Source organism: Vigna radiata, chromosome 8, assembly GCF_000741045.1.
Source record: "Vigna radiata var. radiata cultivar VC1973A chromosome 8, Vradiata_ver6, whole genome shotgun sequence".
Taxonomy (NCBI): Eukaryota; Viridiplantae; Streptophyta; class Magnoliopsida; order Fabales; family Fabaceae; genus Vigna; species Vigna radiata.
The window spans coordinates 28,953,861-28,968,813 of NC_028358.1; the positions used below are offsets into that span (position 1 = coordinate 28,953,861).

General features: G+C 38.5%; 1 protein-coding gene across 1 annotated transcript; it reads right to left on the reverse strand.

The window, feature by feature from the left end:
- Positions 1–723: 723 nt before the first annotated feature.
- LOC106772195 (receptor-like serine/threonine-protein kinase ALE2) lies at positions 724–12,065 on the reverse strand. The gene is made up of 8 exons (XM_014658426.2): positions 11,696–12,065; positions 11,265–11,591; positions 10,541–10,915; positions 3,132–3,338; positions 2,058–2,429; positions 1,703–1,946; positions 1,471–1,618; positions 724–1,374 (listed from the first exon to the last, which is right to left on the reverse strand). The coding sequence occupies exons 1-8, from the start codon at positions 11,727–11,729 to the stop codon at positions 997–999; spliced, it is 2,085 nt and encodes a 694-aa protein (XP_014513912.1). The 5' UTR covers positions 11,730–12,065; the 3' UTR covers positions 724–996.
- Between the last annotated feature and the right edge of the window lie 2,888 nt (positions 12,066–14,953).

Sequence of the window (14,953 nt, forward strand, 5' to 3'; positions counted from 1 at the left end):
ATAATAAATTAAAAAAATAAAATTAGGTAGGTGGGTTGGTGGGCCAACCCGGCTCACCACGGGTTCAACCCGCATGAGCCGGGTCTAAATGAGCCAGGTTGAAATCTGACCCGCATGTAAGTGGGTTGTATTTTTCAAACCCAACCCGGCCCGAACCCGTTACGGACCGGGTTGGCTCACGGATTGTAACCCATTTTGACGGCTCTTTTGAACTCGATCACCTTCTAAAACAATATTAACACTAATTTAACAAAATAAAAATTACATTAAATCCTTTCTAAATAAAACGATAAAATGAAGACTGAATTGAAAAGCAAAATCAGATTGGATACCCAAATATTAATACGAAAATAATAATGAAGTGTTTTTTAACTATACTGCCTCCACTGATTAACTTAACTTTTTTATTTTATTACTTAAATCAAATCAACTAACTTTATTTTACTTATTTTCCTTTATTTCTTACTCCCTTGCCCTTAAATCCAATAACCTTAATTTGTAGTTTTTTTTTTCATTCGTTTCTCCACTCCCTCCCCTTAGTCTTAGTAATGCACGAATTAGGAAGTCAATGTTTGAAAATGGTTCAGCGACTACTTTTAGGTGCTAAAAGTACTTTTGGAGAAATATTTTCCTTATATCTTTTGAAATAACTGAGATCCAAACCAACTAGAAATCGATATTACGCCTTCTTTTTTAAGCTAAAAAAAAAGGGGAGCGGACTCATGTAGTGAACCCCGAATTACCCTCGTTGAGTATGATTTATCACAGTGAAGCTATGCGGATATATATACTTATAATTAAAAAGGATTTTGATGCCAATCTGTAAAAACAAACTAGATTACACATATATACAAAATTCATCCACACGTGAAAACAGTCTCGTAGGGGAGGAAAGGATGGCAGTTTACCGAGGAGGATGGCAAAAGCGACCACGGAAGAAGAATCCTCTCCATTCACTCCTCAAAAATCATGGTTAGCTTGTTCTTCCAAGCATTTTCATCGTCCTTCGTGAAGATCTTCCGAGAAAACAGCCGTCCTCGAAATGTTGTCATGGTCAAAGGCACTTAGACCAGAGTAAGGACCCGAAGAAAACATTGAAGAAGTCCCATCCGACTCATACGTGGTAGAAGACTGTCTCATGTTGGGCCGTGTAATGGATGTGGCTAACACAGGATCATGACTTTCTGTGATCCGCTGCACCATTTTAAGTGACTGTACCACTTCACCCATTGTGGGTCGCTGGCTTGCTTCAGGAGCAACACAGGCTGCAGCAATAGTGCACACACGTACAAAATCTTCTTTTGGATACCTTCCCCCAAGCCTTGGATCAGCAAGTTCTTCCAACCGATCCTTGTCTCTAAGAATAGGTCTTGCCTGAAAGGGATAACCACGTAATTATTGTATAATCAACATAAAACTCCAAATGAAAATTTTGAACTCAACAAGGGAATGCCAAGGTATGAATCTAACCCAAGTAACAAGGTTCTCTTGTCCAGTTGGCTGTGACATATCCACTGGTTTCCTTCCGGTCAACAGTTCCAGCAAGACAACCCCATAACTATAAACGTCGCTTTTAACAAGAAGATGTCCAGTCATAGCATACTCAGGAGCTACATACCTACATAAAAGTTTGATTTCATCTTAAAACTAAATTAAATAGAAATGATTAGTATAATACACGAAAGAATAGAATGAGACTAACCCAAATGTGCCCATGACTCGAGTAGATAAATAATTGGCCCTGCCTTCAGGTGCCTGTTTAGCTAGACCAAAATCTGCAACTTTTGCATGAAAGTTGTTCTCAAGTAATATGTTGGATGCCTTGAAATCTCTGTGTATAACACAGGGCTGTGAATCTTCGTGCAGGTATGCAAGTCCTCTTGCAGCATCAAGGGCAATCTTCATTCTAGTGTCCCAATCCAAAGGGCAATTTATTCCCAGGGGACCTAGGACAATTCAGGGCCAATTTCAATTAAGCATAATGTATAATTTCAGAAACAACAGCATTGTAGAAAACATGTACAAGACTACAAAGCCGATATGAGAAGTTATATTACCGTGAAGCCAGGCCTCTAAACTTCCATTCGGAACAAGCTCGTAGCAAAGTAGATTTTGTGATGCGTCACGATTACTATAGTATCCCACTAGTTTTACAAGGTTACGATGATGCAGCCGACTAAGCATCTCAACCTCAACCAAAAATTCTTTGTCACCCTGTTGCCCTCCACTAGTAAGCCTCTTAATTGCAACAGCAGTTCCATCATTCAAGACACCTTTAAAAACTCTACCAAAACCTCCTTCTCCGAGTACGCTTGCTAATTCAAAATTATTGGTAGCTTCTTTCAGTTCTTCATAAGCAATAAAGCGTGTACTGGTTGGATGGGGAAGAGACCCAACAGCTGGCACTGTGCTTTCAGTCCTTGGCTTTTCTGTAGAAAAGAGAGCAAACTTAGTAGCAAACCTAGAAGACAAAAGACTAACACGAAAATAATGAACAGATAAGAGTGCCATAAGTTTCTGTATTTTCCCTTCAGTCTGAGTTCATCAATGGACATCTGATTTCTCCAGAAATACTAAGTATATAAGTTGAATCACAAGCATTTCTACCTTTTAATAGCTGAAAAAGTAAACTCATGTTGGGTTGAAATCCTAAAGAATTTAAGTATCTCAATAAGGTAAAATGTGGCATTCGCTGTTTTCCTCCAAACAGACTTATAACTATGTGAAAACTTGGCAACCATCACTGCGCCAACAGCATAGATATTCTTGCTTCAGTTGAAAAAATTATAAACTATATTAATTTTCACTATCAATGATCACAATTTACAATATACACAGCCATATTGAATTCCAATGAATATTTTGTCGTGCAACTAATAAACCACTCTGAAAATACTCGTAATGAACAATTGCAATTAATAAGCTTAGGGAACTTCTTCTGTCCTTATTTCTGCGTCATGAGAAAAATTTTGTTTGAGGGAACCCAGGTTGCCCTCTTCTAGTTGATATACTTATTGCCTTCACAACATCCAAATATAAAAAGGCCACCGAGCATAATCAATACCAGCTTTTAATATGCTATTACAGGAATGAAAAAAGAAAAATAACACGTTAGAAATAGAAATATTTACCAGTTTCTCTGGGAGGTGTTTTTGTTTTTGGCCGCATCGTGCATAAGCAAAGTGTAAGTACACATACAATGGAAATGAAGAGTACGCCAGTCACAATTCCAAGAATAAGAGGCAAGTTTGAATGCTTTCCCCTGTAAGTACTCGATAATGTGGTTGGAGGTGCTTTCCTGTGAGGAGCTCTCTTAGGTGATGTAGCAATTGTAGGAGCTGCATTAGAATCCAAATATATGTTATCATATTATACATAGAATGCACTGATTTCATTATTAACACATCCTTTAGGGCCCATGAAGAGGCAGTTATTTGAAGTTCCTCTTCCAAAGGAGTAAATTCAGAAACCACAAAAAATCTGGTACCACAATAGACTAGTTGAGTACATCATCTAGAGCTATGAGAGACCAGAGAAAGAACATTGGACAATTTACTACAGAATTAGTTATAACTCATTGAAGTTATACAAATATGTGGCAACAAGCCAACGAGAAAGACTAACACATGCATTGAAGTGCAGTAGTTCTGGAATCACATATGCAAACTCTTGGATTTGGGTTTGGTTCAACTCAATTTTGGTTTTATCTATAGTCAATAGGGATCTTGTTAGGTTTCCAATCAAGAAACCTAATCAAGACTCACTTACTCAACCCAGAAAAGAACCAGAATGCTGAATAACCTCGATGTATTATTAGGTAGTAGAAGAATACAAGAGTAGTAGCAATGATGAGGAGCCTAACCTCCCCCCAACAGGAAATACAATCCTGTTCAGAATACACCAAANGTTCNAAAAGNTCCCTTCTACAACTAACACTCTTCTATTTATACAGCTTAACTCCGTTCCCTGTCTAACTGCCAGCAACAGTTAGAAAACTACCCTCTCCCCCTCTAACTGCCCGAAACAGTTAGAAAACTAATAGTTAGAGACTAACATTTCCTTCTCCTCTCATATACTAATAACCTCCTATCATTACCCCCCTGGCCTTCAACAACCTTGTCCCCAAGGTTGAACTCGGGATACTGGTCTCGAATCGTTGTTGTATCTTCCCACGTAGCACCATCTTTGCCTCCTTCTTGCCACTCCACCAAAACCTGGTGTAGAATTTCCTCTCCCTGCTGTAATTGTCTCCTGTCTAATACCCGTAACGGCCAAAAATTCGGTCCTTCAGCTTGCAACTCTTCAGGCAGCTCCTTTTCCACCCTTTTATCCCCTACAGCCTTCTTTAGTTGAGACACGTGGAACACCGAGTGAATTCTTGCTGTCTCTGGTAATTTGAGCCTAAATGCCACCTGGCCCACTTGCTGAAGTACTTGAAATGGACCAAAGTATCGTGCAGATAACTTTGGATGAAGACGAGTGGGCATTGAAACTTGTCGGTGTGGTCTAATCTTTAGATAGACCCAATCGTCTACTTTTATATCTACCTCTCGTCTTTTCTTGTTTGCCTGCTGAGTCATTAAATCCTGAGCTCTGTTTAAGTGGAATCGTAGCTGCTTGATTGCTTCGTCACGTGTCATCAAATCTTGTGCCACAGCTTCTACTGGTGTTTGTCCCGGAACAAACCTGCTGAAGGATGGGGGACTCCTGCCATAGACGGTCTCAAAAGGCGTACATTTAGCGGATCCTTGATAACTGGTATTATACCATAACTCTGCCCAAGGCAAAACAGCATACCAACTCTTTGGCTGTTCGGAGCAAAAACAGCGTAAATATCCCTCCACTATCCTATTAACCACCTCGGTCTGCCCATCCGTTTCTGGATGGTATGCGGTGCTCATCTTGAGTTGGGTGCCCTGCGCCTTGAATATCTCTCTCCAAAAAATGCTTAGAAACAGCGGGTCCCGATCACTAACTATAGAGACAGGTATACCATGTAACTTGATGATCTCCCTAGTGAATATCTCTGCCACAGTTTTAGCTGAAAAAGGATGTTTCAGCGCCACAAAATGAGCATACTTGCTCAATCTGTCTACAACTACCAAGATTGCATCATGTCCCTGCTATTTGGGCAGTTTAACAATAAAATCCAAGCTTATCTCCTCCCACACTGCTTGAGGTATTGGTAATGGTTGTAAGAGCCCCTGGGGAGACGCTGTCATGTATTTATGTTGCTAACACACCACACAACCAGCCACATACTCCGTAATAGTCTTCTTCATACCCACCCAATACAAAGATTGGGCTATCCTTCGATACGTCCGGTACACCCCCGAGTGTCCCCCTGTCTTAGTCACGTGAAATTCAGCAAGCAATTTAGGGATCCATGCCGAGCTCGCAGATAACACCATCCTCCCCTTGTAATGCAGCCTTTCGTTCTCCAAAGTATACGAAACATGTGAGCTGGGATCCCGTTTTAAATCGTCCATCACCTTCTTCAATGTCTTATCCTCCTCCACTTCCCTCAAAATTTCTTGGAAGTCTGGCCAAAACAACCTGGATATGGCCTGAAGTTCTTTCTCCTCTGTTTCCTCTTCATCTCTCCACGAAAGCGCATCCGCTGCTCCATTGGTTGTTCCCTTTTTGTACACAACCTCAAAGTCATACCCCATAAGTTTGGCCAGCCAATTTTGCTGGTTCTGTGTAGTAATGCGTTGTTCCATAAAGTACTTCAAACTTCGTTGATCGGTGTGTACCGTGAACCTTCTCCCCACCAAGTATGGCCTCCAGTATTGGATGGCTAAAACTAAAGCCATAAGCTCCTTCTCATAAATCGATTTGCTTCGAGATCTCTCTGACAAAGCTTTACTGAAAAAAGCAATGGATCTTCTATTTTGGGTTAAAACAGCTCCTACTCCTCCACCTGAAGCGTCGCACTCAATGTGAAATTCCTGATTAAAATCAGGTAATGCCAAGATTGGGGCAGTAGTTAATGCAGCCTTCAAATTATCCATAGCTCTCCTCGCCTCGGTGGACCATTCAAACTTGCCTTTTTTTAACAACTCTGTCAAAGGCTTCGCCAATTTCCCATACCCAGCCACAAAACGTCTATAGTATCCTGTCAATCCAAGGAAGCCCCTCAAGGCCTTCAAAGTTCTCGGCTCTGCCCACTCCATGACCACCTTCGTCTTCTCACTATCCATCTCAACCCCTTGTTCAGAAATTTGATGCCCCAAATAACGAATCTTCTTTCTTCCAAACTCACACTTTTTTCTGATTTGCTACCCATCCGTCCTTCTCTAACAGTTGCAACACCATACCCAATTGCTTCACATGGTCGGCCCAGGATGGACTATAAACCAGGATGTCATCAAAAAATACCAACACCCCCCTCCTGAGATAAGGCTTCAATAAGCTGTTCATGGTGCTTTGAAAAGTAGCCGGTGCATTCATAAGACCAAAGGGCATTACCAAGAACTCGAAGTGGCCCTGATGTGTTCTAAACGCAGTCTTATGCACATCTCCTGCTTCCATTCGAATCTGGTGATAACCAAACTTTAGATCTATCTTCGAAAAGTACCGTGCCCCCTTTAACTCGTCCAATAACTCTTCAATCACAGGTATGGGGAACTTGTCTGGCACTGTGGCTTTATTTAGAGCTCGGTAATCAACACAAAAATGCCAGCTCCCATCCTTCTTCTTCACAAGGATGACCGGACTTGAAAATGGGCTTGAACTCGGTCTAATAACCCCTACCCGCAGCATATCCTCTACCTGACGCTCAATCTCGCCTTTCATGAAATGCGGATATCTGTAGGGCCGCACATTTATTGGGTCGACACCTTCCTTCAATTGAATGCGGTGCTCCTTGCGACGTGTCGGAGGCAGCCCTTGCATGTCGCAAAATATTCGAGAGTGGGCCTGCAGCACGCTGTCCAACTCACGTCTCTGCTCTCCCGTCAACTCTGTTTCCCACTCACGCTTCTGCACCTCTGTCAAATCAGCCCCCCAGTCACGGTTTTCTTCTTTCTCCACTTCGCACAAATTCCAAACCAGCACCCATGAGTCAACATCCACTACCTTCAAGATGCTCTTCGGTTTCACCAGCTGGCGTGTTAATGCCGGGTCACCCCTGATCTGTATTTTCTTCTCCCCCACTTGATACTCCATCGTCATTTTCCCATAATTTGTTCTCACCTCTCCAAGTTTCGCCAGCCATGCAACCCCAAGAATCACGTCAACTTCCCCTAACTCAAACACAAAAAATTCCTCTTCCACGTCGACCCCCTCCCAGCGTATCGTCACTCTTTCACATCGTCCTTGAGTGATTTTCTTATGCCCATCGCCCAGGCTCACTGCATATGTAGGGGTATCCATCACCGGCAACCTAAGCTCCTCCGTCAGCTCTTTACTGATGTAGTTATGACTGGCCCCGCTATCGATCAACACTACAATCTCTTTGTCACCAATTCTTCCCTTCAACTTCAAAGTCTTCGGGGACGTCAGCCCTTCTGCCGAACACGCCGAAAGCTCCATCGGCTTTTCCTCCAGGTTCGTACTTCCCTCCGTTTCGTCCTCCTCCTCATCCTCCGCCAACAAAAGAATTCTCAAACTCTTCTCTGGACACCTGTGTCCCGGTGCGAAGGGACCGGCGCACCTATAACAGCGCCCTTCTTCCTTCCTTTTCAGAAATTCTAGATACGGTAAGTTCCTCACCGTCCTCCCTCGATTATCGCCCCCAGTAGCACTGTTGCCTCTCGCCGTCGGGTTCGCCCCAACCCCTTCTCTTCTTCCGATGCCCCCACCCTCGGTTCTCCCAGTCTAGGTCATCGCCATTCGATTTGGGTCCACTCGCGTCACGATGCCCACCGATCGCGAACCCATTGGGTTGATCTTAACTCCACCCAGGAAATTCCCTTGCGATCGCACCATAGCGTCTTCCACATCACACGCAACCCGCATCGCCTCCATCAAATCGGGTGGGTTTTGAATCCTCACCTGGCCCTTCACGTCCTCTCGCAGTCCGGCGAGGAAATATCCGAGTACTTGTTCTTCAGGTATTCCCCTAGTCTGGCTCGTCAACACCTCAAAACTTCGAACAAATTCCTCCACAGTACCCTCCTGTCTCAACGTAGCCAATCTTTCGAAAACTGTGCCCCTAAATCCCCCACCGAAACGGTTGATCATTGTCGTCTTCAAACCGTCCCAAGAACGGTTTCTTGCTTTTTCTTTCCAAAACGTAAACCAATACGCCGCACTCCCCTCCATACTCACATATGCGACTTCTACCTTGTCTTCGTCGTTCGTCACCTTTTGGATGTCGAAAAATCTCTCCGCCCGATTAAGCCAATTGAGAGGCTCTTCTCCATCGAACGTCGGCAATTCCACCTTCTTCCGCCAAGGCTTCTGTTCCATCCCCCTAACGCCGGCTCCTACATCTTCGTGAGCCCCTACGACTCGCTGTTGATTGTCGTTCACCGAACTATCATCAGAATTTCCCTCTGTTTGATGGGCTCGCGTACCCAAAATTTTCATAATCTGTTGTAAGTCCCGCCGTACCGCTGCCGATTCAGCCTTCATCCCCTCCATCGTAATCTCAATGGCCTCCAATCTAGCATCAGTATCAGTCTCCATTGCCTCTCGACGCGTAGCTTCTTCCCCAATTTGGATCCGGCAGGTCGGACCAAATTGTTAGGTTTCCAATCAAGAAACCTAATCAAGACTCACTTACTCAACCCAGAAAAGAACCAGAATGCTGAATAACCTCGATGTATTATTAGGTAGTAGAAGAATACAAGAGTAGTAGCAATGATGAGGAGCCTAACCTCCCCCCAACAGGAAATACAATCCTGTTCAGAATACACCAAANGTTCNAAAAGNTCCCTTCTACAACTAACACTCTTCTATTTATACAGCTTAACTCCGTTCCCTGTCTAACTGCCAGCAACAGTTAGAAAACTACCCTCTCCCCCTCTAACTGCCCGAAACAGTTAGAGAAGAATACAAGAGTAGTAGCAATGATGAGGAGCCTAACCTCCCCCACAGGAAATACAATCCTGTTCAGAATACACCAAATGTTCCAAAAGCTCCCTTCTACAACTAACACTCTTCTATTTATACAGCTTAACTCCGTTCCCTGTCTAACTGCCAGCAACAGTTAGAAAACTACCCTTTCCCCCTCTAACTGCCCGAAACAGTTAGAGAACTAACAGTTAGAGACTAACGTTTCCTTCTCCTCTCATATACTAATAACCTCCTATCAGATCTCTTATGCCTTGCTCACTTGAATGGATTTGGGGGAGAGTGATTGAATGGATTTGAGAGGATTTGAAGGTAAATTATTTTGTTGTTTATTTGAGTGGATTTGGAAGTAAGTGAGAGTGGATTTGGAAGTAAAGTTTGTGAGAATTAGTGTAGAATTTGATTTATGTGATAGATTAAAAAAATTTACTTCTAAATCTACTCTCACTTACCTTCAAATCCACTCAAATAAACAACAAAAGAATTTATCTTCAAATCCTCTCAAATCCATTCAATCACTCTCCCTCAAATCCATTCAAGTGAACAAAGCCTTAGAGCGCACTACCTAGGATTGTACATCTAAAGTATCAATATTAAAAGACTTTGTTTATAGTGGGAAAGCCAAAGGGACAATTAGTTGTATTGTATCTATAGTCAATAGGGATCGTAGCATACCCTCCTCATGCATAGGATTAGACATCTAAAGCATGGATATTGTAAGACTCTTTTAAACTAGGAAAGCCAAAGAGACAACAAGTATTTTGGACAGTTGAGGGTTGGCCGATACAAAATCTATGATACGTCTTTATACCATCTCAAATTTTGGCTAGGTCTAACTCCACCCACAAAACTAATCTATGAGGTGAAGATAGTCCAAATCTTATAAACCCTAAGTCATATATATCTAAAATTGATATGGGATCCTAACACAGACCACAAGCAAGCAGAGCTAAAAAGTTCGATGTTATGACTTAGTAGCAATATACAAGGAACTATCTTAATTAACATTTCACAATTTTGGATAACACTTTCATACAGATCAAAGTTACATGATTTATATTTATTGGTACATGTAGGAGAGCTAATATCTACTAGAGATATTGTTAGGACGATATAACCAAATTTTAGTATATAAAAGGGTGGAGACCATACTTTGTAAACTAATTATGTGAGGCATATAGTTAAACTTAAAGTTCAATTTCTAAGATAATATTAGAGTCTATCCTAACAAAATTTGTTAGGTCTACTGTGTCACTTGTTATCAATGTATTATTCCTTAGAGCATCAACATATCTCTCTTCCTTCCTTACTACTTAGCATAAACATTAAAAAAAGGATGTGAAATTAAAACAATTAAATGGAAGTAGTCAAGACAGTAAGATTTAAATATTTTAAAAGGTTCCAAATAAACATTATATGTCGCTGTTTTTATACAACAATGTTTCACAGTATTAGTTCCAATTATCAGCAAAAGTAAAGCATAATGATTTGTAATGACATGTTCAATGATTTTAGATACCTTGAGAAGGAGGTGGAGCTTTAAACCAGGTTATATTGAGGACACTGTAATTGCCCACATATCTGCTGTCTAGTTGAACCTTATGCAATGAGAGCGACGAATTTATTTTAGCGGCTTCACTGGCGGAGAAACTGATCCCTTTATTTGGAGTGATATCCATCGATATATTCAATGTGGACAAGCTCAGTAGGTAAAATTTAATAATTTCAATTTGGGTAGTGTGCAGCTCAAGTTGGGTGGCCAAGTCATCGAGGAAAACAACATTCCAGTCAGGGTTTAGAGAGACATTCAAAAGAAGCAAGTCTAGCTTTATGGGATAAGCACATTGGCAAATCTCACTGCCTCGCTTCCACACCATGTCATGTCTGCAACAATCTGTTCGTGTTTTATAATAAAATTAATCGAGCAATTACAAATTTAAAAAACAGAATTCAACTAACAGACAGTGGCACTAAAAAACGAATTTCAAGTGAACTCCCATTTAGCCCCTAAATTTGTGAGAGCAGTCTGAAGAATCAGAAAATAATCAATTTAAAAATATTTGAAACAAAAATTCTTATCATTTTAGTCTATGTAATATACAACTCACTATCATTAGTTTCTAAATTTTATAACTTGCGATAATTATAGCTCCTAACAGAGATTCCATGACAGCACTTTACAAGTTCAGGACTAAAATAAGGGTTAACTTAACTCCATTACAAAACAATTTTGCTCGAATTACCGGAAACAAAAGGGGACAGTGGTGGTTGAGCGAGAGCAGGAATTGCATCGGCAATGGGATGCACAGGGGCAATATTCTTAAAAGCAGAACCCGGAGGTTCTAACTGTACTCTTCCTTTGGTGAAATTGGCACGTGATGGAATTGGTGCAGGCAAATGCTTCAACCCAAAAGCATTTGCCAGCAGTGGCAGATCACCATCAACCACAGGTGGAAGAGCAGCTGGAGATAAAGAAGGTTTTTGCTGTTGCAGGGTTCTACCACATTCACCATACTCAACCACAAACCACACCGTGCAAGATAACAACCCAAGCAACCATTTAAACCCACCTGCATTATTTGACAAATGTCAAACAGACCCAACCTAACAAAAATGAAAAAAGAAAAAAAAAAAAAAACTCAAGGTTGGTCTGCACAAGAAAACCTATCATTACCGGTTGAAGAGATAGAACCGGCGGCCAGCGACATCGGCGATGCCGGGAACGGTTCAGATCAGATCTACAGGGTTGCGATAAAATCAACGGTGGAAATTGAACTGAGGAAGTGAGGTGGAACTCCGAGTGAAGAAGGTGAGCATGACTGAGCTGAATCGGATGTGTCACTGTTACCGGTTACTCACTGGCTACTTGCCGGTGGCCTGACGGAGAAGGTTTGGGTTTGGGGAAAAAATGGGTGTGGGTGAACGACGGTGTTATTTTGTGTGGATTTTTGGTGTGGAAGGGGTTAATTAATTGTTGTGGGTCCCTTCCAAAGGTGGTGGCCACCGTTAACGGAAAAAGAATGACATTAACGGTAAACTAACGGTAAGAAGTTATAAGGACAGGTAGCTCTCTTCAAACACTACATAAGTGCAGTGATAAGACGCCTCGTCACGTCTCTTCTATATCTTTCCACGCTGAGGAGGTTTTGTTTTCTCAGAAATATTATTATAAAAAGTTTTAAGAATATTGGTGAGTTTATTTTCTGAGTATTAGTTGACAATTGCTTCTTCTTTTTTAACTAATCAAAAAACATTATTTTGTTTTTCAACATTTACAAAATATGAAATTTGATAAACAACGCCTTTAAAACATTATTTTCATTAACTAGAATAATTGTTAAATTAAACATACGAAATGTTTAGTGTGTTAGAATTTCAAGCTATTTCTTTTTATTCAATAACATATGTATTTAATATAAAATTAAATATTTCCTAAATAAAAAAATTAAATTGTTTACCAACTAAATTTTGTAAATAGCTTAAGGTATATGTAAATATATTTTTCTAATACAAGTATTAATTAGCATATAGATGAGTTAAAATGTAATATTCTAAATTTTTAATAATATTAACACTATTATAAAAATTATCACACATTTAAAAAAAAACAACAATTAAATAAAATGCATACATTAAATGGTTAAAATTATTCAAATATAACGCTAATAAAACAATATATAAAAGACATCAGAGTCCAACAAATTCTTTTTCACTTAAAAAATAAAGTGTAACCAAAAGTTTGTCAAAAGAATATATATATATTATTTTTTTTTTCACATAAATATATATTCAAAACCAGTTAAAGTAAAATCATAATCTAAGTCTTTGCTCCATTTAACATTCACTAAATTTCCAATATAAACAATGTAAACATCCATTCAGAACATCTTAAAAAAACATACATCAAAGATTATAGAAAAACATCATAAAGCTACTAGAATAGGGTTCGTTCAGTAAGCAAGATCACTTGCCCAACGAATCACTAAGAAAACTACACTTAGACCTGTAGGAAAAAGTAGCGCTCAACGCTTCAATCCACCGCTTAGCGCCTAAAAGTCATAGAGCTCATTGACTTTGTGGCGCCCAAACCCCCTAAGGTGGCGCTTAACGCTATAATAGAAGATACAAAACTATGCTACCTAATCTAGATGCACTCAATACCTTTCCAAATTATCAAACTAGTTTTCTTGGCACAATAATTTATTTTAAAATAGGTTTTTATCGTAGAGGAAATACCAATTTGCTCACTTGTTCAAGAATTTAGTCCATTTAATCAAACCAATTATCCCAAAATACAACCAAACAAATTTCATATATTACAAACCAAATTTTTGTGAAATAAGTGGCTAAACAAGTCTTAAATAATTCAAAAACAGACTCTAAACCCCAAGCTCCTTCCCAAACCAAATCCGCTAAAATTTCAATTGTTAAAACCTCCAATTTAGGCCAAAAACCAATTCAATACTCTCCTTTTTCACTACTTTAACATTAGCAACATTTTCTAACCAGTTATAACCTTAAATATAACAACTTCAAATGATTAAAATAGATAGAATTCAACAATCCTTCATAATACTACCTTTCTGATTTCAGATAATACATACTTACATTAATTTTAATCAATCATACTACCACATCAGGAGATTTTCCAACAATTATACATATCCTAACTCCATAATCGAAATCAACTTTCCTAATTAAAGCACACCAGTTCTGATCTAATAGATTTTCTTAAAGCCTTATAAACAAACATATAACTTTCCTTATCGGTTGGAAACTCAAACCGCTTTCAGAGATAAGAAAAACTACTCCCTCAGCTTAGAGAACTCTATTTGCACCTACATACCACATAACCATGGTCAGGATACATGGTTAGATCCAGTAATCAACAAAGAACATACTAGAAGGTTAGGAAGGCACATGCAACAGAAAATACTTACATGCATGAAAGAAATGTACAACTCAAAAAAAAAGTAAAAATTAATCTACTCTTTTGATAAAATTGATCGAATGAAAAAAAAAAACCTTATTGTCGTTATCAAATAGAAACTTTAAGATCTTTAAAAAAATAACTCAACTATTAGAACTTAAAAAGAGAAGGAAAATGATACTCAAAAATGAGTTCTAGAAAAATAATAAATATTTTATATAATGAGACTTTTTAACAAAATTTTTATTTATATTTTTTTGTTTTAAATATTAAAATAACACGAAGTCATTATTTAAAACACTTTATCAACTTTTAAAAACTCTATTTTTTTTTGGATTATTACATACAATAATATTTAAAGGGAAAAATTTTAAGAAAATAAAAATAATTTATATTGGGGATGTGGAAATAAATACTCTATTTATTATTTATCTCGTTCATCTAAAATTAATATATTCAATCTATTTATAAGAAAAAAGTTGGAACAAACTCTTCTATTACTTTAATGCGGAAGACTACTAATATTGAACGGATAAAAAAGTAATTCAATATTTTTTCACACTTAATTTTAAAAGAATTGAAAAATACATTCTTAAAACTTCTTTTGCAAAATATATTTTAACAAATTGTTTTCAAAAACAAAAATCTAATAACCACTTTTAAATGTTTTAATTGTTAATGTTTTCGTATCATTAAATTTTGTGTATCATGTTAATGAAACAGACATGTATATATGATTTGTGGGTCGTTACTTAATAAGATAAGTAATTTTAATTGATTAAAATTCATTCACTGAATTAAGTGATGCTATTAAATATAACTTCTTAAAACATGTAACGTGTTAAGAATATCTCTAAAATAGAATTTAGTTTATGCTATCACTAATTAAAGCCAACTAATTCATTCTCATTTTAATATTTGTTTCTTGAAGGTAAGGTAGCTTTATATATATATATATATATATATATATATATATATATATATATATATATATATATATAT